We start from the raw sequence: 27800 nt of genomic DNA on the forward strand, positions 1-27800 counted from the left end.
AGCGAGCCTGACCACCCGATCCCGTTAGTCGCCTTTTACGACAAGCATAGTCACCTTTTACGGCAAGCATGGGTTGCTGAAGACCTATTCTAACCCGGAATCTTCACGTGTCTGTTAAATGTTTAATTCCCTTGGGTTTTAGATACCTTTTTGGCAGTATCTAAATATAACCTATTGAGCCTTCATTTTTCCATAGTACCGGATTTAAGTTCTTCATGTTAATTAAAGCTGGTAACATACACATTTAATTATCAAGGCCTTGTCTGGACACTTTGGGTGAAATGTTCCCCGATCGGAGGGTCTTTGTTTGTTGTTTAACACCGCACTCGGACCTTTTCGAACTTTACGACGGTGGTTTGTAAATAATCGAGTCTGGACCAGAAGATATATTCTACCCCGGATCTTCACGGGTTTCGATCTACGTAATTGGGATACCATGACAGACATCAACCAAAGCAGCGAGCCTGATCAACCGATCCCGTTAGTCGCCTCTTACGACAAGCATAGTCGCCTGTTACGGCAAGCATGGGTTGCTGAAAACCTATTCTGAACCGGATCTTCATACTGAAATATCATATTTTCTCCGTTGTCTATTTCTTCGGCTTGTTAGGCAGGGCGTAGATGTCTCCATTATCTGCAATAAAGGTTGTCTTCTTTGGTTTGTTGACTGATGCGTATGTGTCTGTTCCAAGGAAAAAATACAATTTGAAACATATAATCGGCGCTTCACAATAACATATAGACAATCAAATCTGGTGCAACTAAATAATAATTAACAGACGTTTAGTTTTGAGTCATTAACTAAACTCTTGTTAACACTGAGATCAACCGCGCCGTCGTACTGACGAGCTGTTTCTAAAACACCAGGAAAACAGCTTGGTGATTCAGGGCAAGGGGACAACCTTCGTGCAACTTAATCTTCGTGTCCAGCTTACAGGTACCGTCGGCTGTTGGATCACTACAATATTTCATAGGGGAGGTTGGCTACGTCCTTGACACGCGAGGGAAAGATCATTTACCAAGTGGGGTGGGATTGGTCTTTTCACTAGATCCTCCCCCCTCCCATTTTATGTTACATTTATTCAAGGCCCCTCCCAAATACAAGTTCATGATATAAATCACTGGATTGTCTTGTCCAGATTCGATTATTTACAGACCGCCGTCATACAGCTGGAATATTGTTGAGTGCGGCGTAAAACAACAATCAAACCGAAATGCAAGTGACATTTTCTCATGACCTTTCAATAAATTACCGTTCCCCTCGTATTAAGCGATGTATCTGCCCGTGGAGATCCGGGGTAGGATACGTCTTCAGCAACACATGTTTGTCGTAAAAACGACCATACTTGTCGTAATATTCAGAAATATTCCAGTTGTATGACTACGGTCTGCACAAAGGATCGAGTCTGGACCAGACAAGCATCGATCCACGTAATTGGGATACGAGGACATGCATCAACCAAGTCAGCGAGTCTGACCACCCGATCCTGTTAGTCGCTGCATGACAGACTACACAAGGAGTGCCAACAATAGAAGCAAGTCAAGAGATATGTTAATCTTAACGAAAAAAGAATATCAGAGTTTCCTTACCAGTTGTTTCCCTCTCGTCGTGCGACATCTCATGAGACTCCACATCCCTGAAATGTTAGTGATATGCAGCGATGACAGCATGCAACTCAAATATTTAAATTACTTTGAAAGTGCCTAAACAGTAAACTATGTGAAACCTTCTCACAAGCAGTGTACACGTAGCAAGTGTATTTTATTAGCTAATTGTGTTTAATGAAAATACATAAGAAACGTTTGCGATTGAGTTTATTTCGTATATCATGTGTTTCCGGTAATGCCGAGTAACTTCTTCAAGTATATTGCTATGTAGTTGTGCATGCATGGCGCAATTGCCACAAGCAAGGTAGACGTCCTTTGAAACGTGCACTTTTATAATAATTATGTTTTGTAGAAGCTATTACTAGATTAATACAACATGATAATAACATAAATTACCAATTTTTGCCAGAATATTTAAACTATTTTATCAACATATTGGCCTGATCATTTATAGTCTACGCCCGCGAAGAGTTAGAACCATGCTTGCTGTGAAAGGCGACTATGCTTGTGGTAAGAGGTGACTAACGGGATCTGATGGCCAGACTCGGTGACTTGGTTGATGCATGTCATCGTAACCGAATTGCGTGGATCGATGCTCATGGTATTAATCACTGGATTGTCTGGTCCCGACTTGATTATTAACTCTAGCCCGACGTCATATAGCTTGACTATTGCTGAGTGCGGCGTTAAACAACAAAAAACAAAAATGGTAGTCTAGGCACGATTATTTCAGTCATTAGATTGTGATTACACTGATGTTATCTAACCAGGATCAAACATACGATCTCTCAAAGTGTTACACTTACCCTGATGACCTGTCGGCCTCGTCCACGTTTCCCACTGTTGCCACATTTGCCCTCTTGGTGACTGAAAGCACAAGTCGTGATGTAGTGAAACATGACCACAGTAAGAATACAGTCAGCGCCAAGTCCTGCAACGAAGGCTTCTCTATAGAGCCACAAACACGCTGAAGCGTCGTAAAGGATTAATTAACATACGGAAACACGACATGATGTAGTAAAAAGAGGACCAGACAACGCTTTATATGGATACAGGAGTCTAAGGCGCCGCGATTCGCTGTGCAGAGTTGCGTCCCTTGCGCACGCTAGAAACCTATGATTGTGGGTTCGAATCCCGGTTCGCCCCGATTATGTTTCAAGGTTTGTAAGCACCATACCCGTGCTCGTGGGTTTCACCCAAGTGGTAAAAGTCTGAGACCTGCATCACTACGGGCTTTCCACCAACATTAAGCTGACACGCCGTGATATAACTGGAATAATGTTAAAGCGGCGTTAAACCTAACTCACTCACAGAGGACAAGGAAAAATACGTATCGTGTTATATTAACAAAATGTTGACATGCGGGGATCATTTACGTAATTGCGTTTTGGTGTCTTTGATGTAAGCTAATCTCAAGGTCGATTTGTTTGTTTGTTGTTTAACACCGCACACAGCACTATTTCAGCTGTATGGCTGCATAAAACAAACAAACAAACAAATAAACAAGCCATAACAAACCAAACCTGACTACACTAGGAGTTCCAAAAATCGGAGCAAGTCAAGAGATATGTTAATTAAACTTAACGAAAAACGAATATCAGAGTTTCCTTACCAGTTGTTTCCCTCTCGTCGTGCGACATCTCATGGGACTCCACATCCCTGAAATGTTAATGATATGCAGCGATGACAGCATGCAACTCAAATATTCAAATTACTTTGAAAGTGCCTAAACAGTAAACTATGTGAAACCACCCCACAAACACTGTACACGTGCCAAGTGTATTTTATTAGATAATGGTGTGTTTGCGATTGAGTTTATTTCGTATATCATGTGTTTCCGGTAATGCCGAGTAACTTCTTCAAGTATATTGCTATATAGCTGTGATATTGCCACAGCAAGGTAAACGTCCTTTGAAACGTGCCTTTTTATAGTAATTATGTTTTGCAGAAGCGATTACTAGATGAATACAACATGACAATAACATAAATTACCAATTTTTGCCAGAATATTTAAACTATTTTATCAACATATTGGCCTGATCACTTGAAGTCTACGAAGAGTTAGAATAGGTCTTCAGCAACCCATGCCTGCTGTTAAATGCGACTATGCTTGTGGTAGGAGGCGACTAACGGGATCTGATGGCCAGACTCGGTGACTTGGTTGATGCATGTCATCGTTACCGAATTGCGTGAATCGATGCTCATGATGTCAATCACTGGATTGTCTGGTCCCGACTTGATTATTTACTCTAGCCCACCGTCATATAGCTTGAATATTGCTGAGTGCGGCGTTTAACAAAAAAAATGGTAGTCTAGGCACGATTATTTCAGTCATTAGATTGTGATTACACTGATGTTATCTAACCAGGATGAAACATACGATCTCTCAAAGTGTTGCACTTACCCTGATGACCTGTCGGCCTCGTCCACGTTTCCCACTGTTGCCACATGTGCTCTCTTTGTGACTGAAAGCACAAACCGTGATGTAGTGAAACATGACCACAGTATGAATACAGTCAGCGACAAGTCCTGCAACAGAGGCTTCTTTATAGAGCCACAAACACGCTGAAGCGTCGTAAAGGATTAATTAACGTACGGAAACACGACATGATAAAGTAGAAAGAGGACCAAACAACGCTTTATATGGATACAGGAGTTACTGGAGCAAATATTTGGGTGTGTGGATGTGCGCGGATACTGTCTCGAGTCCTATGTCTATCTAAGAATGCGGCTAAATTTTCGAGCTCACTGAATGCCCGTGTATGGTAAATTGTTCTCGCAAAGCAGACTTGTCGCTTCATGCTCAAACCCATGGAACATGTAAATCTAAATCTCCAGCCTCGTCTTACCAAAAGACGTTAAAAGATGGTACTTGTTGTTACCTTGTCTGGCTCGGCATTAAGGGGCCAGAACAAACACTTGTCGGCTCGGAGTCAGTATGAGTGGGGTATTCATTTTTAACTGCGGCATGGTATCTCAGTGAGCTAGCACTATAAATCGGTATCAGTCCGGACTAGTACAAGCAGCCACACACACAAACACACACATTTACATGTAAGTCGCTATATAAGGCGACTATGCTTGTCGTAACAGGCGACTGACAGGATCGGGTGGTCAGGCTAGCTGACTTGGTTGATGCATGTCATCGTATCCCAATAGCGTGGATCGATGCTCATGGTGTCAATCACTGGATTGTCTGGTCCAGACTCGATTATTTACAGACCGCCGTCATATAGCTGGAATATGGCTGAGTGCGGCGTTAAACAGCAAACAAACAACATAAGTGCAATAATGTTGGACGCGACGTTAAACCCAATTTCACCTCACCTCACCTGTGTAGATCAAAATGTACGGAACTGCTGAATGTGTTTTGGATGAAATGTATTATCGAGCTGTGATTCTATTACATTGCACCCAAATGACGAACGCCTTTAGCTGTACTACTTACAGTTACCGTTTGTGCTTGGGGAGATAATTGTTGTACGAGTTTTGTCCCGGACTTGAAGGAAGCAATTCACTATCAATGAAAAGAGCTTATTTACCATGAGCCAGCTGTTTTCCATTCATAACGAAATCACCAACAAGTAAACAATGTCTATGAGGAAGAAGGAAGCGGTGATTTCCCGCAGTTTCCTATTAATTCTATCACGTTACGTTAAGGTTTTGTTGACATGAGGCAAAACAGACTCAGTAATGGTTTGTTCATTTCATCTTTCCTTTCTTGTGAGGGCAAATTGCTTTTCATGATGTAAAACCTTAATAAAAACTGTGGTACATGAGTGGGGTTAAAATATGACGTCTCTCCCTGATTGCTTCAGCCATACAGCAACTTAACACATAAAACAGTTCATTATCAATCCGAAGATGTACTACCCATGCTTGCTGTGAAAAGCGACTAACGGGATCGGGTGGTCAGGCTCGCTGACTTGGTTGATGCACGGTCATCGATCCCAATTGCGTGGATCCATGCTCATGATATCACTCACTGGATTGTATGGTCCAGACTCGATTATTTACAGACCGCCGTCATATAGCTGCAATATTGCTGAGTGCGGCGTTAAACAACAAACCAACCAACAACCAACCGAAGATGTACTGCCGACATCACATATTTATTTGATGCCGTTCTTAACAAAATAACCATGGACAAGATGAGCATTGGGTATTGTGTAATCAAGGAAATCGGAATACCTTTTCTTGCTTGAATTCTTCTGTTTCTCCTAACACACAGAATGACAACGACAATGACGATGATGACCGCAGCAGTTGCAACTACTGCGACGATCACTGGAAGTTACATAATCACTGTGTTAGACCTTTTTTTATAAAATTAATGTTTGTGGACTAATGGTCACATAAACCTTCTTGTATTTCTCAGATCTTTTAAAAAAAATGTTTTTTCACATTTTTTTATATTGCAACCGCTCGAGTTTAATTAAAATACATTAAACTACGGTTATAACGAACTAAAAAGGGGCACCAATCTAGTTCGTTATAACCGTAGTTCGTTATAAGCATATTTACAAGATATATACAGCAAATGGACGGGAACAGATCGTTATATCCGTCAGTTCGGTATAATCGTGTTCGTTATGAACGTAGTTTACTGTAGTTAAAAGCAGTCATTTCTCACCAGCTGTGGGCGAAGAAGATGGTGATGGTGTTGTTCCGGATAACGTAGTTGTGAAGAACACACCTGTAGTAGGCGACAAAGCAGACTTTTGCCCATTTCATTTTCTGAATGAATGAATGAAGCTTTGCAGTTTTTCACAAAGACGATGATCATGATGAGTGGTATCTTCCCTTGTAGTTACAATGTCAACAGCTAGATTGCATTTCTTTGTGTGTGTGTGTGTGATATCATGGTAGAGATAATCATTGGTAAAAAGATTTGTTTCTATCTGTGGGGTACATCTATTATAGAAAATTTACATTGAAAATTGAAAATGGACGTTTCAAAAGTTATGCTACAATACCTTGAAAAGTGGTACAAGATATATGCAGGGAATTTTCTTAAAACCTCATGTTACCTGACAAAGCAATATATATATATATATATATATATATATATATATAGAAGTGGAGTAAGATTGAACACAGTTTTAATAGGCTAGCGCTTTCAACTCTTACGTGGCACGTACGAGTCTCATCAGGCCAGTGGTACGAGTTGAAAGTGCTAGCCTATTAAAACTGTGTTCAATCTTACTCCACTTATTTAATTATTACTGTTATGTGCTTTATATATATATATATATATATATATATATATATATATATATATATATATATATATATATATATTATGTGTACAATACCGGTGTGTTGTTCTTCACTTGACACAGAACTCCCTGTATGTGTTGACGGCGTTGATCTCACTGATGTCAGAACCACGGCCGTCGGCGATGTAACTGCGCATGCAGCCGCTGATTTGACGAAAATGTACAATATTTAGCCCATGGTCTTATCTAAAGATGTGTAAATATTTGCTGAAATATCAAAGACGCCGGCGGTACACTGCGATTATACGTTAAGGCATAGTAGATTGACGTCATGACGCTGCAACAAGTGTGTCCGAGGCAGGCGTCTCCCCATTATGTCTATCACAGAATAGGCAATTCTCATGGTTTCAAAACGTTTCATGACCACATGTGCACCTGTGGCTCGGCGTTGGAAGTACAGAAACATACTGCACTCAAACGGAACACTCCGCTGTACAATGGTTCTTCCTCCACCACCACTCTTATCCCGTGCAGTGATTTCACACCAACCATCAAGGGTTAGATATCGATAACTTCATCAATTCAAACCAACAATCGGTCATTCCCAGCTACTTGGGTTGCCAGTCAAGACATGGCGACGTCGTCTTGCGACGATGGCGAATCGGCCACACTCGGGCAACCTACGAATATCTGCGTATAGCAAATGAGGATGAACCTCCAAAGTGTATCCCTGTGATGAAAGGTTCACCGTCAAGCATATGTTGCTAAACTGTGTGAACTTTGCACTTGCAATTGCATTTGCAAATTGGTTTTAAATATAACTTTGTATTCATGACTCACTTGTATATATTATATCAACTTTTTCTCGTCGCTATATGGCTGAAATGATGCCGATGCGACGTTAAAGTTAAATTTCCTCACTCACTCTTCCTCCGCCATGTTCGTCGAACGGCGACGCCAAGTCACACCCCAAGCTATGAAGTCAAGACAATTGCTAGTTACGGCATCATATCGTGCAACCAACAAGGTAAGCATTCTTTTTCATGGTGACCGCCTCCTTGGTCTAGTGGGAGAGCGGAAGGTCCGGGATTGTATCCCCGGCCGCGTCATACAGAAAAACGTTAAAAGTTATAGAGATGGCACTATAAAATCGGCATTGGTCACACACACACACGCACGCACGCACGTACGCACGCACGCACGCACGCACGTACGCACGTACGCACGCACGCACGTACGCACGTACGCACGCACGCACACACACACGTGCATGCACGTAGCTATATAAGTGGAACCCAATTTCACCTCACCTCATCTCTATTTCATGGCTTGCAGTAAAAATGTTGCTTCAGGTGCAGGTTAATTAGAGGGAACAAGCCATCAGTTCGGACAATGCGTTTATCTGCATTGCCCAGCCACATCTAATAGGAACAAGTTACCAGACACTTCTCTCTTAAAAATAAGGTCTTCCAATTTACGATGTTGCGAATGTTCGAATGTTCGATGTTATGTTCGAATCTTCAGAAATGACATCATGATGGAACAATGTTTTATCGTGACAAACAAAAAACCGCGTCGTTCTTCATTGTTATTTGCGATTTATGGGGAAGTTATCTTATATAGTATAATAAAGTACAGTTTTGAGACCTCGTGATTTTACTGTAAAGATACTTTATTACTCTACACGTTGTCATAGAGCAAACGTTATTTCTTTAACCAGTCTTGAAATTGTCTACATATACGTATACTTGCGTGAACATAATATGTATTATTCAAGTTATTATTCGGTGAAATTCATAGTTAAAATAATTAAAAGTTCTTTAATATCCTTACTCACGTACCTATTGTTAATGTATTGCTGGTTTCGCCATGTATTTCATCTGTACACATCCACGCAGTACCGTTGTCGATGCGTGAATTTATCTTGAGGGTAACATTATGTTGTGTTCCATCAGAACTGCCAGAGGCTGTGACACGTCCGAGTAAGTATCCGGTTAGGTCAGGGCTAACCAGGGTTACGTTTGAGGTTCCTTGATGTGTTCGTAAGACATGATTCACTTTATCCCTTGACCAGACACGACCCCCATCCCGGCTGCTGGTGCACGTCATGGTGAACAGTTCACCATCTGTAGCTGTGTCCTTAGAACTCGTCAGTACTAGAGAGCCTGTGGGATAAAACAAAACATGCGACACACCGACAATACGGTTCACGATTTGCAGTAGTGTATTCAGTGTGGTGATGGAACAGTACAGTGGGTGGTGTGTTTGCAGGGTATGCAGAAACCTCGCGTTTGATTTCCCAAGCGATACATGTTGTTGAGTACATGGTACTGTGTGCAGCATCAGGTGAAGTTAAACAACGCTAATCGCCGAAAGTAGTTGGATGGATGACCATGTCCTGCACCTTTACTGAGATGTTCTTGGGCTTGTCCCTTAAGCAAGTGATTTTGTTCGAAATATCCCCATGTTCACCCAGCAATGTTTGTCCTAATGGGCAACAATATAGATCTAGGGCTGACTCGTTGACTTGTCTGATTGTGTTTCATCACACCACAACAGCGTTGGCCTGAGCTCACATCAATTATTATCAGTCAGTGTTTCTATCTGATCCAGACTTCATTACCTACAGGCCAGTATGAGAGAGGTGGATTATTACTGACGGCGTTGACCAACACCAAAAAATGTTCTGTATCAATAAGCCAGCCATATCATTGAGGGGGAATCTTGGAATGTCTTCACACGCTGCAGGTTATGGGAACACAATACTCAAGTGTCAAACACATACATAGGATAAAAAACAACCTTTTATCCAGACGTTCCCTTTGTTCCAAGCACAAAAATGGTGAATTTGGTAAAACAATTACGTCTTAATTCAATCAAAGCTCAACTCACCTGCCACAGTGGAAATGTCTTTTCCCAACAGCAGCAACATCTGCATGAAAAAAGCCAGGTACATTCTTTTCTCAGCAGTCTCGATGAGGACAAGACCTGTCGCTAGGAATCACGCTAATTGGTAATAATTAGGTCATATGATAAAAAGAAGTACCTGCGATAATGTTTTCTGAAATAGTCCTAACCCTAGTGATTCTGAGAAACGTTACTTTGCTCTACATTTTACATCATTTTCCTCTCGTCATAGATTAGATTTACACATCACGCCCATTACAAACAACGTGTTTTCACATTTGTTGAACGGGAAGTATTTTGTGGATTTGAATGTTTGTTTGAACTTGATGAAACATTGATGTGCAAGTAAGGATGACGGCATTCGAATTCGCAGCGCACATATTATGTTCATAATTTTTATTTGCCACTACACATTTCAGAAACATATTTCAACGCAGTCATGTGATGTCATAGCTAATGTGAACATTTTAATGACAAAATTGTCCTGAATATGAAAGCTGTAAGATTTACAGAGGCAAACATGTCTACTTGTCTGAAATTGTGCGGGCACAACATAGCTTGTGTGTAGAAATTTGATCCGTTATTTAATTGATCATGAACATTGGAATTATTTCTTCTCACCAAGTTCCGTCTCAAAGTTTGGTCAGGATGTTTATGGCCTTCGCCAACTGTTCACAACGGCGATTTTGTTCTTGACAACCTTATCGAAATATCTTTAGAGCGAGACACAGCTCACCGACATTGATGACGTTACCATAAGCGGGCAGAAAACCAACTCACCAAACGGATAATGTTACATTTCAGTTACAAAACAGGCATTAAACCACCAACAATTGAATGATAGTTTATTTAAACAACTTATTTTTACACTTCATGACAGCGTCTGAAATTATGGTGACGAGTTGGTGTGTTGCTTTTGGATTTATATCTATTTTGCATTTCATCGGTACGTTTTTGCAGCAAACGGACTGTAATAATAACAAAACATAATCGACTGGTTATATAGTTTTATCAAACCTAGGAGAACCAATTAACTAGAAACTAGAAAATCGTCGACTGCTTTCAGAATTTCATGTTATCACTACTGTTCGAGTCGGATTGAAACCAATAATTCCTGTGATGACGTAGCTGTCAGCAGAGGGTGGTATTTCATCCTGTGTGTTGACGTAGCCGGAGCGTTGTTTCATCCTATGCACGTGTGTTGACTTAGCTGGAGAGTGTTGTTTCATCATGTGTGGTGATGTAGCTGGAGGGTGTTGTTTCATCCTGTGTCTTGACGTAGCCGGGGCGTTGTTTCATCCTATGCACGTGTGTTGACTTAGCTGGAGGGTGTTGTTTCATCCTGTGTGTTGGCGTAGCGGAGGAAAGTTGTTTCATCCTGTGTTTTGACTTAGCGGGAGAGAGAGTTGTTTCATGCTGTGTGTTGACTAAGCGGGAGAGAGTTGTTTCATCCTGTGTGGTGATGTAGCTGGAGGGTGTTGTTTCATCCTGTGTGTTGACTTAGCGGGAGAGAGTTGCTTCATCCTTTGTGGTGATGTAGCTGGAGGGTGTTTTTTCATCCTGTGTGGTGATGTAGCTGGAGGGTGTTGTTTCATCCTGTGTCTTGACTTAGCGGGAGAGAGTTGTTTCATCCTGTGTGTTGACTTAGCGGGAGAGAGTTGTTTCATACTTTGTGGTGATGTAGCTGGAAGGTGTTGTTTCATCCTGTGTGTTGACTTGGCGGGAGAGAGTTGTTTCATCCTGTGTGGTGATGTAGCTGGAGGGTGTTGTTTCATCCTGTGTGGTGATGTAGCTGGAGGGTGTTGTTTCATCCTGTGTGGTGACTTGGCGGGAGAGTATTGTTTCATCCTGTGTGGTGATGTAGCTGGAGGGTGTTGTTTCATCCTGTGTGGTGACTTGGCGGGAGAGTATTGTTTCATCCTGTGTGTTGACTTAGCGGGACAGAGTTGTTTCATCCTTTGTGATGATGTAGCTGGAGGGTGTTTTTTCATCCTGTGTGGTGATGTAGCTGGAGAGTGTTGTTTCATCCTGTGTGGTGATGTAGCTGGAGGGTGTTGTTTCATCCTGTGTCTTGACTTAGCGGGAGAGAGTTGTTTCATCCTGTGTGTTGACTTAGCGGGAGAGAGTTGTTTCATACTTTGTGGTGATGTAGCTGGAGAGTGTTTTTTTCATCCTGTGTGGTGATGTAGCTGGAGGGTGTTGTTTCATCCTGTGTGGTGATGTAGCTGGAGGGTGTTGTTTCATCCTGTGTGGTGACTTGGCGGGAGAGTATTGTTTCATCCTGTGTGTTGATGTAGCTGGAGAGTGTTGTTTCATCCTGTGTGGTGATGTAGCTGGAGGGTGTTGTTTCATCCTGTGTGTTGACTTAGCGGGAAAGTGTTGTTTCATCCTGTGTGGTGGTGTAGCTGGAGAGTGTTGTTTCATACTTTGTGGTGGTGTAGCTGGAGAGTGTTGTTTCATCCTGTGTGGTGACTTAGCGCGAGAGTGTTGTTTCATCCTGTGTGGTGGTTTAGCTGGAGGGTGTTGTTTCATCCTGTGTGTTGACTTAGCGGGAGAGTGTTGTTTCATCCTGTGTGTTGATGTAGCTGGAGGGTGTTCTTTCATCCTGTGTGGTGACTTGGCGGGTGAGTATTTTTTCATCCTGTGTGTTGATGTAGCTGGAGAGTGTTGTTTCATCCTGTTTGTTGATGTAGCTGGAGGGTGTTGTTTCATCCTGTGTAGTGACTTGGCTGAAGAGTATTGTTTTATCCTGTGTGGTGATGTAGCTGGAGGGTACTGTTGTTTCATCCTGTGTGGTGATGTAGCTGGAGGGTGTTGCTTCATCCTGTGTGGTGACTTGGCGGGAGAGTGTTGTTTGATCCTGTGTGGTGATGTAGCTGGAGGGTGCTGCTTCATCCTGTGTGGTGACTTGGCGGGAGAGTGTTGTTTCATCCTGTGTGGTGATGTAGCTTGAGAGTGTTGTTTCATCCTGTGTGTTGATGTAGCTGGAGAGTGTTTTTTCATCCTGTGTGGTGACTTGGCGGGAGAGTGTTGTTTCATCATGTGTGGTGATGTAGCGGGAGAGTGTTGTTTCATCCTGTGTGTTGATGTAGCTGGAGGGTGTTTTTTTCATCCTGTGTGGTGATGTAGCTGGATAGTGTTGTTTCATCCTGTGTTGTGATGTAGCCGGAGGGTGTTGTTTCATCCCGTGTGGTGATGTAGCTGGAGAGTGTTGTTTCATCCTGTGTGGTGATGTAGCTGGAGGGTGTTGTTTCATCCTGTGTGGTGGCTTGGCGGGAGAGTGTTGTTTCACCCTGTGTTCTGATGTAGCTGGAGGGTGTTGTTTCATCCTGTGTGGTGATGTAGCTGGAGGGTGCTGTTTCATCCTGTGTGGTGACTTGGCGGGAGGGTGTTGTTTCATCCTGTGTGGTGATGTAGCTGGAGAGTGTTGTTTCATCCTGTGTGTTGACTTGGCGGGAGAGTGTTGTTTCATCCTGTGTGTTGACTTAGCGGGAGAGAGTTGTTTCATCCTTTGTGGTGATGTAGCTGGAGGGTGTTGTTTCATCCTGTGTGGTGATGTAGCTGGAGGGTGTTGTTTCATCCTGTGTTTTGACTTGGCGGGAGAGTGTTTTTTCATCCTGTGTGTTGATGTAGCTGGAGAGTGTTGTTTCATCCTGTGTGGTGATGTAGCTGGAGGATGTTGTTTCATCCTGTGTGTTGATGTAGCTGTAGAGTGTTTTTTTCATCCTGTGTGTTGATGTAGCTGGAGGGTGTTGTTTCATCCTGTGTGGTGACTTGGCGGGAGAGTGTTGTTTCATCATGTGTGGTGACTTGGCGGGAGAGTGTTGTTTCATCCTGTGTGGTGGTTTAGCTGGAGGGTGTTGTTTCATCCTGTGTGGTGATGTAGCTGGAGGGTGTTGTTTCATCCTGTGTGGTGACTTGGCGGGAGAGTATTGTTTCATCATGTGTGGTGATGTAGCTGGAGAGTGTTGTTTCATCCTTTGTGGTGATGTAGCTGGAGGGTGTTGTTTCATCCTGTGTGTTCACTTAGCGGGAGAGTGTTGTTTCATCCTGTGTGGTGGTGTAGCTGGAGGGTGTTGTTTCATCCTGTGTGGTGACTTAGCAGGAGAGTGTTGTTTCATACTTTGTGGTGGTGTAGCTGGAGAGTGTTGTTTCATCCTGTGTGGTGATTTAGCGGGAGAGTGTTGTTTCATCCTGTGTGGTGGTGTAGCTGGATAGTGTTGTTTCATCCTGTGTGGTGACTTAGTGGGAGAGTGTTGTTTCATCATGTGTGTTGATGTAGCTGGAGGGTGTTGTTTCATCCTGTGTGGTGATGTAGCTGGAGGGTGTTGTTTCATCCTGTGTAGTGACTTAGCGGGAGAGTGTTGTTTCATCATGTGTGTTGATGTAGCTGGAGGGTGTTGTTTCATCCTGTGTGGTGGTGTAGCTGGAAGGTGTTGTTTCATCCTGTGTGGTGATGTAGCTGGAGGGTGTTGTTTCATCCTTTGTCGTGATGTAGCTGGAGGGTGTTGTTTCATCCTGTGTGGTGACTTGGCGGGAGAGTGTTGTTTCACCCTGTGTTCTGATGTAGCTGGAGGGTGTTGTTTCATCCTGTGTGTTGACTTGGCGGGAGAGTGTTGTTTCATCCTGTGTGTTGACTTAGCGGGAGAGAGTTGTTTCATCCTGTGTGTTGACTTGGCGGGAGAGTGTTGTTTAATCCTGTGTGGTGATGTAGCTGGAGAGTGTTGTTTCATCCTGTGTGTTGACTTAGCGGGAGAGTGTTGTTTCATCCTGTGTGGTGATGTAGCTGGAGGGTGCTGTTTCATCCTGTGTGGTCACTTGGCGGGAGGGTGTTGTTTCATCCTGTGTGGTGATGTAGCTGGAGGGTGTTTTTTCATCCTGTGTGGTGATGTAGCTGGAGGGTGTTGTTTCATCCTGTGTAGTGACTTGGCGGGAGAGTGTTGTTTCATCCTGTGTTCTGATGTAGCTGGAGGGTGTTGTTTCATCCTGTGTGTTGACTTGGCGGGAGAGTGTTGTTTCATCCTTTGTGTTGACTTAGCGGGAGAGAGTTGTTTCATCCTTTGTGGTGATGTAGCTGGAGGGTGTTGTTTCATCCTGTGTGGTGATGTAGCTGGAGGGTGTTGTTTCATCCTGTGTTTTGACTTGGCGGGAGAGTGTTTTTTCATCCTGTGTGTTGATGTAGCTGGAGAGTGTTGTTTCATCCTGTGTGGTGATGTAGCTGGAGGATGTTGTTTCATCCTGTGTGTTGATGTAGCTGTAGAGTGTTTTTTTCATCCTGTGTGGTGATGTAGCTGGAGGGTGTTGTTTCATCCTGTGTGGTGACTTGGCGGGAGAGTATTGTTTCATCCTGTGTGTTGATGTAGCTGGAGAGTGTTGTTTCATCCTGTTTGTTGATGTAGCTGGGGGGTGTTGTTTCATCCTGTGTAGTGACTTGGCTGGAGAGTATTGTTTTATCCTGTGTGGTCATGTAGCTGGAGGGTACTGTTTCATCCTGTGTGGTGATGTAGCTGGAGGGTGTTGCTTCATCCTGTGTGGCGACTTGGCGGGAGAGTGTTGTTTCATCCTGTGTGGTGATGTAGCTGGAGGGTGCTGTTTCATCCTGTTTGGTGACTTGGCGGGAGAGTGTTGTTTCATCCTGTGTGGTGATGTAGCTGGAGAGTGTTGTTTCATCCTGTGTGTTGATGTAGCTGGAGAGTGTTTTTTTTTCCAGTGTGTTGACTTGGCGGGAGAGTGTTGTTTCATCATGTGTGGTGATGTAGCTGGAGAGTGTTGTTTCATCCTGTGTGTTGATGTAGCTGGAGGGTGTTTTTTCATCCTGTGTGGTGATGTAGCTGGATATTGTTGTTTCATCCTGTGTTGTGATGTAGCCGGAGGGTGTTGTTTCATCCTGTGTGGTGATGTAGCTGGAGAGTGTTGTTTCATCCTGTGTGGTGATGTAGCTGGAGGGTGTTGTTTCATCCTTTGTCGTGATGTAGCTGGAGGGTGTTGTTTCATCCTGTGTGGTGACTTGGCGGGAGAGTGTTTTTTCACCCTGTGTTCTGATGTAGCTGGAGGGTGTTGTTTCATCCTGTGTGGTGACTTTGCGGGAGAGTGTTGTTTCATCCTGTGTGGTGATGTAGCTGGAGGGTGTTGTTTCATCCTGTGTGGTGATGTAGCTGGAGGGTGTTGTTTCATCCTGTGTAGTGACTTGGCGAGAGAGTGTTGTTTCATCCTGTGTTCTGATGTAGCTGGAGGGTGTTGTTTCATCCTGTGTGTTGACTTGGCGGGAGAGTGTTGTTTCATCCTGTGTGTTGACTTAGCGGGAGATAGTAGTTTCATCCTTTGTGGTGATGTAGCTGGAGGGTGTTGTTTCATCCTGTGTGGTGATGTAGCTGGAGGGTGTTGTTTCATCCTGTGTTTTGACTTGGCGGGAGAGTGTTTTTTCATCCTGTGTGTTGATGTAGCTGAAGAGTGTTGTTTCATACTTTGTGGTGGTGTAGCTGGAGGGTGTTGTTTCATCCTGTGTGGTGACTTAGCGGGAGAGTGTTGTTTCATCATGTGTGTTGATGTAGCTGGAGGGTGTTGTTTCATCCTGTGTGGTGATGTAGCTGGAGGGTGTTGTTTCATCCTGTGTAGTGACTTAGCGGGAGAGTGTTGTTTCATCATGTGTGTTGATGTAGCTGGAGGGTGTTGTTTCATCCTGTGTGGTGGTGTAGCTGGAAGGTGTTGTTTCATCCTGTGTGGTGATGTAGCTGGAGGGTGTTGTTTCATCCTTTGTCGTGATGTAGCTGGAGGGTGTTGTTTCATCCTGTGTGGTGACTTGGCGGGAGAGTGTTGTTTCACCCTGTGTTCTGATGTAGCTGGAGGGTGTTGTTTCATCCTGTTTGTTGACTTGGCGGGAGAGTGTTGTTTCATCCTGTGTGTTGACTTAGCGGGAGAGAGTTGTTTCATCCTGTGTGTTGACTTGGCGGGAGAGTGTTGTTTAATCCTGTGTGGTGATGTAGCTGGAGAGTGTTGTTTCATCCTGTGTGTTGACTTAGCGGGAGAGTGTTGTTTCATCCTGTGTGGTGATGTAGCTGGAGGGTGCTGTTTCATCCTGTGTGGTGACTTGGCGGGAGGGTGTTGTTTCATCCTGTGTGGTGATGTAGCTGGAGGGTGTTTTTTCATCCTGTCTGGTGATGTAGCTGGAGGGTGTTGTTTCATCCTGTGTAGTGACTTGGCGGGAGAGTGTTGTTTCATCCTGTGTTCTGATGTAGCTGGAGGGTGTTGTTTCATCCTGTGTGTTGACTTGGCGGGAGAGTGTTGTTTCATCCTGTGTGTTGACTTAGCGGGAGAGAGTTGTTTCATCCTTTGTGGTGATGTAGCTGGAGGGTGTTGTTTCATCCTGTGTTTTGACTTGGCGGGAGAGTGTTTTTTCATCCTGTGTGTTGATGTAGCTGGAGAGTGTTGTTTCATCCTGTGTGGTGATGTAGCTGGAGGATGTTGTTTCATCCTGTGTGTTGATGTAGCTGTAGAGTGTTTTTTTCATCCTGTGTGGTGATGTAGCTGGAGGGTGTTGTTTCATCCTGTGTAGTGACTTAGCGGGAGAGTGTTGTTTCATCATGTGTGTTGATGTAGCTGGAGGGTGTTGTTTCATCCTGTGTGGTGGTGTAGCTGGAAGGTGTTGTTTCATCCTGTGTGGTGATGTAGCTGGAGGGTGTTGTTTCATCCTTTGTCGTGATGTAGCTGGAGGGTGTTGTTTCATCCTGTGTGGTGACTTGGCGGGAGAGTGTTGTTTCACCCTGTGTTCTGATGTAGCTGGAGGGTGTTGTTTCATCCTGTGTGGTGACTTTGCGGGAGAGTGTTGTTTCATCCTGTGTGGTGATGTAGCTGGAGGGTGTTGTTTCATCCTGTGTGGTGATGTAGCTGGAGGGTGTTGTTTCATCCTGTGTAGTGACTTGGCGGGAGAGTGTTGTTTCATCCTGTGTTCTGATGTAGCTGGAGGGTGTTGTTTCATCCTGTGTGTTGACTTGGCGGGAGAGTGTTGTTTCATCCTGTGTGTTGACTTAGCGGGAGATAGTAGTTTCATCCTTTGTGGTGATGTAGCTGGAGGGTATTGTTTCATCCTGTGTGGTGATGTAGCTGGAGGGTGTTGTTTCATCCTGTGTTTTGACTTGGCGGGAGAGTGTTTTTTCATCCTGTGTGTTGATGTAGCTGGAGAGTGTTGTTTCATCCTGTGTGGTGATGTAGCTGGAGGATGTTGTTTCATCATGTGTGTTGATGTAGCTGTAGAGTGTTTTTTTCATCCTGTGTGGTGATGTAGCTCGAAGGTGTTGTTTCATCCTGTGTATTGACTTGGCGGGAGAGTGTTGTTTCATCATGTGTGGTGACTTGGCGGGAGAGTGTTGTTTCATCCTGTGTGGTGATGTAGCTGGAGAGTGTTATTTCATCCTGGGTGGTGATGTAGCTGGAGGGTGTTGTTTCATCGTGTGTGGTGATGTAGCTGGAGGGTGCTCTTTCATCCTGTGTGGTGACTTGGCGGGAGAGTGTTGTTTTATCCTGTGTGGTGATTTAGCTGGAGAGTGTTGTTTCAACCTGTGTGGTGATGTAGCTGGAAGGTGTTGTTCCATCCTGTGTTCTGATGTAGCTGGGGGGTGTCGTTTCATCCTGTGTGGTGACTTGGCGGGAGCGTATTGTTTCATCCTGTGTGGTGATGTAGCTGGAGGGTGTTGTTTCATCCTGTGTGGTGATGTAGCTGGAGGGTGTTGTTTCATCCTGTGTGTTGACTTAGCGGGAGAGTGTTGTTTCATCCTGTGTGGTGGTGTAGCTGGAGGGTGTTGTTTCATCCTGTGTGGTGACTTAGCGGGAGAGTGTTGTTTCATCCTGTGTGGTGGTGTAGCTGGAGGGTGTTGTTTCATCCTGTGTGGTGACTTAGCGGGAGAGTGTTGTTTCATCATGTGTGTTGATGTAGCTGGAGGGTGTTCTTTCATCCTGTGTGGTGACTTGGCGGGAGAGTATTGTTTTATCCTGTGTGTTGATGTAGCTGGAGAGTGTTGTTTCATCCTGTTTGTTGATGTAGCTGGAGGGTGTTGTTTCATCCTGTGTAGTGACTTGGCTGGAGAGTATTGTTTTATCCTGTGTGGTGATGTAGCTGGAGGGTACTGTTTTATCCTGTGTGGTGATGTAGCTGGAGGGTTTTGCTTCATCCTCTGTGGTGATGTAGCTGGAGGGTGCTGTTTCATCCTGTTTGGTGACTTGGCGGGAGAGTGTTGTTTCATCCTGTGTGGTGATGTAGCTGGAGAGTGTTGTTTCATCCTGTGTGTTGATGTAGCTGGAGAGTGTTTTTTTTTCCTGTGTGTTGACTTGGCGGGAGAGTGTTGTTTCATCATGTGTGGTGATGTAGCGGGAGAGTGTTGTTTCATCCTGTGTGTTGATGTAGCTGGAGGGTGTTTTTTTCATCCTGTGTGGTGATGTAGCTGGATAGTGTTGTTTCATCCTGTGTTGTGATGTAGCCGGAGGGTGTTGTTTCATCCTGTGTGGTGATGTAGCTGGAGAGTGTTGTTTCATCCTGTGTGGTGATGTAGCTGGAGGGTGTTGTTTCATCCTTTGTCTCGATGTAGCTGGAGGGTGTTGTTTCATCGTGTGTGGTGACTTGGCGGCAGAGTGTTGTTTCACCCTGTGTTCTGATGTAGCTGGAGGGTGTTGTTTCATCCTGTGTGTTGACTTGGCGGGAGAGTGTTGTTTCATCCTGTGTGTTGACTTGGCGGGAGAGAGTTGTTTCATCCTGTGTGTTGACTTGGCGGGAGAGTGTTGTTTCATCCTGTGTGGTGATGTAGCTGGAGAGTGTTGTTTCATCCTGTGTGTTGACTTGGCGGGAGAGTGTTGTTTCATCCTGTGTGGTGATGTAGCTGGAGGGTGCTGTTTCATCCTGTGTGGTGACTTTGCGGGAGAGTGTTGTTTCATCCTGTGTGGTGATGTAGCTGGAGGGTATTGTTTCATCCTGTGTGGTGATGTAGCTGGAGGGTGTTGTTTCATCCTGTGTAGTGACTTGGCGGGAGAGTGTTGTTTCATCCTGTGTTCTGATGTAGCTGGAGGGTGTTGTTTCATCCTGTGTGTTGACTTGGCGGGAGAGTGTTGTTTCATCCTGTGTGTTGACTTAGCGGGAGAGAGTAGTTTCATCCTTTGTGGTGATGTAGCTGGAGGGTGTTGTTTCATCCTGTGTGGTGATGTAGCTGGAGGGTGTTGTTTCATCCTGTGTTTTGACTTGGCGGGAGAGTGTTTTTTCATCCTGTGTGTTGATGTAGCTGGAGAGTGTTGTTTCATCCTGTGTGGTGATGTAGCTGGGGGATGTTGTTTCATCCTGTGTGTTGATGTAGCTGTAGAGTGTTTTTTTCATCCTGTGTGGTGATGTAGCTCGAGGGTGTTGTTTCATCCTGTGTGTTGACTTGGCGGGAGAGTGTTGTTTCATCATGTGTGGTGACTTGGCGGGAGAGTGTTGTTTCATCCTGTGTGGTGATGTAGCTGGAGAGTGTTATTTCATCCTGGGTGGTGATGTAGCTGGAGGGTGTTGTTTCATCGTGTGTGGTGATGTAGCTGGAGGGTGCTCTTTCATCCTGTGTGGTGACTTGGCGGGAGATTGTTGTTTCATCATGTGTGGTGATGTAGCTGGAGGGTGTTGTTTCATCCTGTGTGGTGACTTGGCGGGAGAGTGTTGTTTTATCCTGTGTGGTGATTTAGCTGGAGAGTGTTGTTTCAACCTGTGTGGTGATGTAGCTGGAGGGTGTTGTTCCATCCTGTGTTCTGATGTAGCTGGGGGGTGTTGTTTCATCCTGTGTGTTGACTTGGCGGGAGAGAGTTGTTTCATCCTGTGTTGTGATGTAGCTGGAGGGTGTTGTTTCATCCTGTGTGGTGATGTAGCTGGAGGGTGTTGTTTCATCCTGTGTGGTGACTTGGCGGGAGAGTATTGTTTCATCCTGTGTGGTGATGTAGCTGGAGAGTGTTGTTTCATCTTGTGTGGTGATGTAGCTGGAGGGTGATGTTTCATCCTGTGTGTTGACTTAGCGGGAGAGTGTTGTTTCATCCTGTGTGGTGGTGTAGCTGGAGGGTGTTGTTTCATCCTGTGTGGTGACTTAGCGGGAGAGTGTTGTTTCATCCTGTGTGGTGGTGTAGCTGGAGGGTGTTGTTTCATCATGTGTGGTGACTTAGCGGGAGAGTGTTGTTTCATCATGTGTGTTGATGTAGCTGGAGGGTGTTCTTTCATCCTGTGTGGTGACTTGGCGGGAGAGTATTGTTTTATCCTGTGTGTTGATGTAGCTGGAGAGTGTTGTTTCATCCTGTGTAGTGACTTGGCTGGAGAGTATTGTTTTATCCTGTGTGGTGATGTAGCTGGAGGGTACTGTTTCATCCTGTGTGGTGATGTAGCTGGAGGGTTTTGCTTCATCCTGTGGGGCGACTTGGCGGGAGAGTGTTGTTTCATCCTGTGTGGTGATGTAGCTGGAGGGTGCTGTTTCATACTGTGTGGTGACTTGGCGGGAGAGTGTTGTTTCATCCTGTGTGGTGATGTAGCTGGAGAGTGTTGTTTCATCCTGTGTGTTGATGTAGCTGGAGAGTGTTTTTTTATCCTGTGTGGTGACTTGGCGGGAGAGTGTTGTTTCATCATGTGTGGTGATGTAGCGGGAGAGTGTTGTTTCATCCTGTGTGTTGATGTAGCTGGAATGTGTTTTTTTCATCCTGTGTGGTGATGTAGCTGGATAGTGTTGTTTCATCCTGTGTGGTGATGTAGCTGGAGAGTGTTTTTTTATCCTGTGTGGTGACTTGGCGGGAGAGTGTTGTTTCATCATGTGTGGTGATGTAGCGGGAGAGTGTTGTTTCATCCTGTGTGTTGATGTAGCTGGAATGTGTTTTTTTCATCCTGTGTGGTGATGTAGCTGGATAGTGTTGTTTCATCCTGTGTGGTGATGTAGCCGGAGGGTGTTGTTTCATCCTGTGTGGTGATGTAGCTGGAGAGTGTTGTTTCATCCTGTGTGGTGATGTAGCTGGAGGGTGTTGTTTCATCCTTTGTGGTGATGTAGCTGGAGGGTGTTGTTTCATCCTGTGTGGTGACTTGGCGGGAGAGTGTTGTTTCACCCTGTGTTCTGATGTAGCTGGAGGGTGTTGTTTCATCCTGTTTGTTGACTTGGCGGGAGAGTGTTGTTTCATCCTGTGTGTTGAATTGGCGGGAGAGTGTAGTTTCATCCTGTGTGGTGATGTAGCTGGAGAGTGTTGTTTCTTCCTGTATGGTGATGTAGCTGGAGAGTGTTGTTTCATCATGTGTGGTGACTTGGCGGGAGAGTGTTGTTTCATCCTGTGTGGTGATGTAGCTGGAGGGTGTTGTTTCATCCTGTGTTTTGACTTGGCGGGAGAGTGTTGTTTCATCCTGTGTGGTGATGTAGCTGGAGAGTGCTGTTTCATCCTGTGTGGTGACTTGGCGGGAGGGTGTTGTTTCATCCTGTGTGGTGATGTAGCTGGAGGGTGTTGTTTCATCCTGTGTGGTGATGTAGCTGGAGAGAGTTGTTTCATCCTGTGTGTTGACTTAGCTGGAGAGAGTTGTTTCATCCTGTGTGTTGATGTAGCTGGAGGGTGTTGTTTCATCCTGTGTGTTGACTTAGCTGGAGGGTGCTGTTTCGCCATCTATGTTGAAGTAGCTAGAAGGTACTGTTTCATAATGTGTGTTGACGCTACAAGAGGCTGCTGTTTCCTCATGTGTGTTGACGAAGCTAGAGTGAGTTATTTCACCCTGTGTGTTGCCGTAGTGGGTACGGAGATCACAGTACTGGCTGATCATGTCTTCATAGACGGAAGGGATCGTGTAGATGCTGGAGTCATGGTAATCTACAACATAATAAATATGTGACCCGATGTTAACGTGTAGGATATCTGATGACATTCCAACAAAATGAGCAAAATGTAAAGTGAAGATATTATATATTATTTTATTATTGTGCTACTCACGCGACGAACGCCCAATCGATCAGAGCTTTGTACGTTTCGTACTTATGGAGACAGATGATGTTTGTTAATGTTGTGATATTGTGTCTGCTGTAGGCTGTTGTAAACCATGCACTTCCAGTAGATAGACATTATTCACTATGAGCTATATGTGCCATTCCTGTTAAGCCTTCGGCCCGAAAGGGTGGTTTGGAGCATGACTATGCATGAATTTCACTAAAATGTCCTGTGCATGACGATACACGTGAGCAGAAAGGGAATTCCCTCGATTGTAATATTGAACTTCCCCATTCCGTAGTAAACAAGTTAGTCCGCGTCTGTGGGGGTGACTTATTTTTTTACATTCTTTTGGGAAATAAGTGCAATAACACGTATCCAATTCAACGAATCAGCATGCAGGAATTACAATGACCACAACGAACGTTTAATTATTTGATATTATAAAATCACTTTTAACAATATGACCATTTGGTGTTGTGTAATCAAAGAAATAGTGATACCTTTTCTTGCTCTATTCCTTCTATTTCTCCATATACACACAACCACGACGACAATGACGATGGTGACCACACCAGTTGCAACTGCTGCGACGATCACTGAAAGTAACATATACAGCGTGTTACCCCATTTTCAAAATTGATGCTTGTGGACTTCCGGACAGTTTCTTAAGTTTCTTTTATCATAAAAAATAACAAATTTGTGCGTAGGTCGAATTTCATTACATCGAAGTTTTATTACAACCACTCGCAAGTTTAATTCGTAATCGCATTTAACGAGAGCAATTATATAATACGTGGAGGTCAGCTTTATAGCTTCACTGTAACTTATATCTAATAGCTGGTCGTCAGAATAGGACACATTTTGGAAAATAATAACTATTTTAGGATGCCAAATGTTTTATTTAAAAAATAAGGATCCGGCCGTATTTCAGCATCGGAAGCGAATGGGAAACAACACATATTGTATGCGGACTAAGGAATGTATGATCTGTGAATCTGAAAAAAAGAATTAACGAGCGATTACCTGATAAGGAAGTGTTATGTTTATGTCGTGAGGAAAAAGTTTAACCAAAATAGGTTGTCCATTCATTTCATATTTAAACAACACTATTTAATTAGTCGGAGTACGACAGACACGGTATGAGAGCTACTTCAAACATTTAGGAGATAAACCTTCTGTGTTTTAAAATTTGATGTAGTCCCACTGTTGAGTAGATACCTCTTATTTATACATTTAAAACCTCACCCTGTTAAAACCACAACTCAGTTCCAAATTAAAATAAGATGGATCTACTCTACCGTGGGATCACATCAAGTTTCAAAACACAGTAGGTTTATATCCTTTCTATCCTGACGACAAGAGCGCGTTGACAACCTTGGTCTCATGCAACGCGTAACTACACAGGGTACAAAGTTCCGCTATCTTAGAACATTATGAAAAGGGGCCACAGGTGAATGTATATGTAACAAATATTTCTAAATTATAACATTGAAATATCCATAGTCTTGACTTGTAGTTTTTAAAAAGAAGTTGACAAAAAGCCCTCCAAACCTAGTCCAAAGAAATTTTTTAAATTGCCAACCTGCCTGGTGGTCACTGTTTAGATTCAGAAAGTCATATCTTGGAAATCAGTGGGACAAGTCATTTCTTAGAATTCAAATATGCCATTTCCCATTGAGACAGGTTGTAGAACTAGTTTTTAAATACTGAAGGAATATATTTCTCCAACAAACTTTATGAATTAACATTCTACTATTTATTTAAAATGTGCAAGTATTTTTAATTCGTTAACAAAGCACCCCCAGTAAAGAATACAAATTCAAAATAAATGCCTCTCAACCCAGAACTTGGATGTGGCAGAACTTGACCTACATCACGGTTACTGTCAATGGCTGTCAATAGCTGCCATTCACTTGTAGATTTATTGGCAATGAGCCTGCTGGTACAACGTGATTGGCAATGGAACTGCATAGCGTATGACTGATGAACAGCTTTGTTTTAGGCTGCAGACGAACCGGCATTTTGAAACAAGGGTTTTAAGATCTCACGGTAAGTCGACGTCAGCATGTGAAAGATATGTGTCAGTTGAACCCCTGACATAACGGCTCGTGTATGTTTTCCAAGCTGTGAAATGAATTTCATCAAGTTTGATACGCTGTTGTGATCAAGTGCTTGTGCTGTGACTTCAGTTATATCGGAACCTTTATGAGTGGCCTTTCGAAGGGAGGAGTGTATTCAGATGGACTTTCCCTCCTGCCAAACCCTAACGTCAGTGGTTGACAGTGATGTCAATTTATATCGATCACAAAAATGTTGTCATGAATAAAGTCATTACTTCATGTAGACCCAGCATGTATTAGAGAGCTGGATTGTTTTAGAGTCCCAGCGTCTAATAAGGGAGTGAGTGAGTATGGTTTTACGCCGCTTTTAGCAATATTCCAGCAATATCACGGCGAGGGACGCAACAAATGGGCTCCACACATTGTACCCATGTCGGGAATCGAACCCGAGTATAACTGTTGTTGTAGTAGGCGACAGTCGGCTCTTCACCACTGCATCTGGATTAACGTATAAAAAAATATATATTGGCAGAATTTAATTTACAATATCAATGCATGACTTTCATTGAAAATTATTCTGACTAAAGTCTCTAAATGATCAGTTCATGTGTTGGGATTATCGTTCATGTACCAAGACATATTGCATCTGTAAAGCCAGCACATTAGGACACATGGAGATTATATATATACCCAATCACTATGCCCATGATCGTAGGTTTCATTAAAATGTTAAACGTGTAAGAACCGCATCACTTCTGACTTTCCTTTCACATGGTGGTGTTGATGTCTTCAGGATTATTGATATTTTTCTGCATATGTTCACGACGCACGTCAAATGCATTAAGATATTAAAAGTTCACAGATTCTAATCTCACTATCAATTAAATGATATATACTGTTTCTTGGCTTAATAATATATATGTACACGCTCATTTTGTTATCAATAAATCATAGTCACTGAATAGTCGACATGTTACCGATATGGTTCGATTCACTCACAATCTCCATGTTTGCACAGAGATGATCATGGTCAGAAGCATCCGTTACAGGTATCTTCTGTCAGCCAAGACTTTGCACGTTTTGGTGCACATGTTAGAAATAAACCTTTTTTCAACAATACGTGGGTACAAAATTTATATATTGATAAATGATGGGATCTTTATGTCAAGCAATACTTCTGTTAACTGACAAGGCAGTATATTGAAACAGAATGTGTACAATACCGAGTTGTTGCTCCTTACCTGATACAGAAATCCCTGTCGGCGTCGACTGTGTTGATCTCAATGATGTCAGAACCATTGTCGTGGGCGGTGCAACTACAGCCACTGATTTGACAAAAATGTACAATGTGTTAGCCCATATTCTTATCCAAAGAAGTTTTTTTATTTTATATTCAACTCATTCCGGTCACTTCATAGTTCAAATAATTAAAAGGAGTTCATATACTAACCTATTGTTAATGTGTTGCTGGTCTCGCCATGTATTTCATCTCTACACATCCACGCAGTACCGTTGTCGATGCGTGAATTTATCTTGAGGGTGACATTATTTTGTGTTCCATCAGAACTACCAGAGGCTGTGACACGTCCGAGTAAGTCTCTGGTAAGGCGAGGACTAACCAGAATTACTTTTGAGTTTCCTTGCTGTGTATATAAGACAGGATACAGCTTATCCCTTGACCAGGCCCGACCCCCGCTCTGGCTGCTGGTGCACGTCATGGTGAACAGCTCACCATCTGTAGCTGTGTCCGGAGAACTTGTCAGTACTAGAGAGCCTGTGGGATAAAACAAAATATGTTATCTAAGTACAATATCATGATGAGGTTAGTATTCAGTGTGGTGAGGGAATAGTATAGTGGGGTGTGTGTTTGCCATGTATACAGGATGCTTGTGTTTGGTTTCCGAGCGATACTTTTTTATAATTTCATTTTGCATTCCCCCTGCTCTTGCGGTTACGAAACATTGGTACATTTTTCACGAATAGTGAACCATCACACCACTCCAGTACTCTCTATCGGCTTCCTGTGCCCTACAGAATCTCTTTCAAACGGCTTTGGAATACCGAAAAGTGTTTTTAGTTGATGCTCCACTCTATGTAGGTGACCTTCTGTGCATCTACCTCCCTTCATGTACCCTGAGGTCTGAATCTCACCATCTCCTAACTGTACCACCAGTAAAGTTTTTTACAGCTATGACCATCGATCCTGTTTCTTTTCCGCTGCTACTGTGTGGAACAATATCACACTCGAACTTTAAGTTTCCAGGTCTTTAAGCGCCGATTAACGTCTTACCTTTTTCAATCTATCTTACCATCATGTTTATGATTTGAAAACAAACGGATGCGAAGCGTTTGTTTGTGGACACATTGCCAAGTAGGCTTAAGTTTGTATGTTGCCTGTATGCATTTTACATCTGAATTCAATGATAATAAACATTACGTGACGCGGTTTCGCTGTATGGAGTTCGAGGACTTCGCGATTTGTGTACGACACTGTAGCATTGTACAAGGACACGTTTCAAACAGCACTGACCATGTCATTATAAGGTTAGATGACAATACACTTCACTCTTTACATTCCTAAACGTCATGGATTTGTTATAGGATTTTGTTATTACAACTATGTTATTATGACATCTGAAACCTTACGATTAAACGATTAGTGATTTCTGTTTGCAGAACGAGAGTATATCCAATAAGACCTATGACTAATAAATGATAGTGACATGACCAAAGTCACACGTCTTGTCAGTACTGCCTGAAAACGTAAAAAACCATGATCAGTTGGATTAACTGATCTGGGAGATATTCTGATCCGTTTTACATTGAAGGAAAGCACATAGTTTTGTGTTGTCGCATTCAGCAAAGGATAATATCTAAAAAAGATTGGTATATGCATTTATCGGCCTTTTTATAGAATATCAAAGTTTGTTTTAAGGCGTCATCTTTTACTTCGATTTTGTACTATTATTCTAAAACTCCAAACGAACTCACCAAACACAACGGAGGACCCTCCTGCCAGGATGGTCAACATTTGCACCAGCAAAATAGAACAACGGTTCAT

At 43.4% G+C, this 27800-nt stretch overlaps 1 protein-coding gene across 1 annotated transcript; it reads right to left on the bottom strand.

Moving 5' to 3' along the window:
- Positions 1–19: 19 nt before the first annotated feature.
- LOC124114787 lies at positions 20–27800 on the bottom strand. Its single transcript, XM_048398676.1, has 10 exons — positions 27731–27800; positions 26190–26513; positions 25981–26064; positions 25186–25237; positions 21819–21979; positions 4013–4073; positions 3221–3267; positions 2415–2475; positions 1591–1637; positions 20–682 (listed from the first exon to the last, which is right to left on the bottom strand). The coding sequence occupies exons 1-10, from the start codon at positions 27798–27800 to the stop codon at positions 591–593; spliced, it is 999 nt and encodes a 332-aa protein (XP_048254633.1). The 3' UTR covers positions 20–590.

This window comes from Haliotis rufescens, unplaced genomic scaffold (assembly GCF_023055435.1).
Source record: "Haliotis rufescens isolate VD_foot unplaced genomic scaffold, xgHalRufe1.0.p SCAF_18, whole genome shotgun sequence".
In the NCBI taxonomy this organism is placed as follows: Eukaryota; Metazoa; Mollusca; class Gastropoda; order Lepetellida; family Haliotidae; genus Haliotis; species Haliotis rufescens.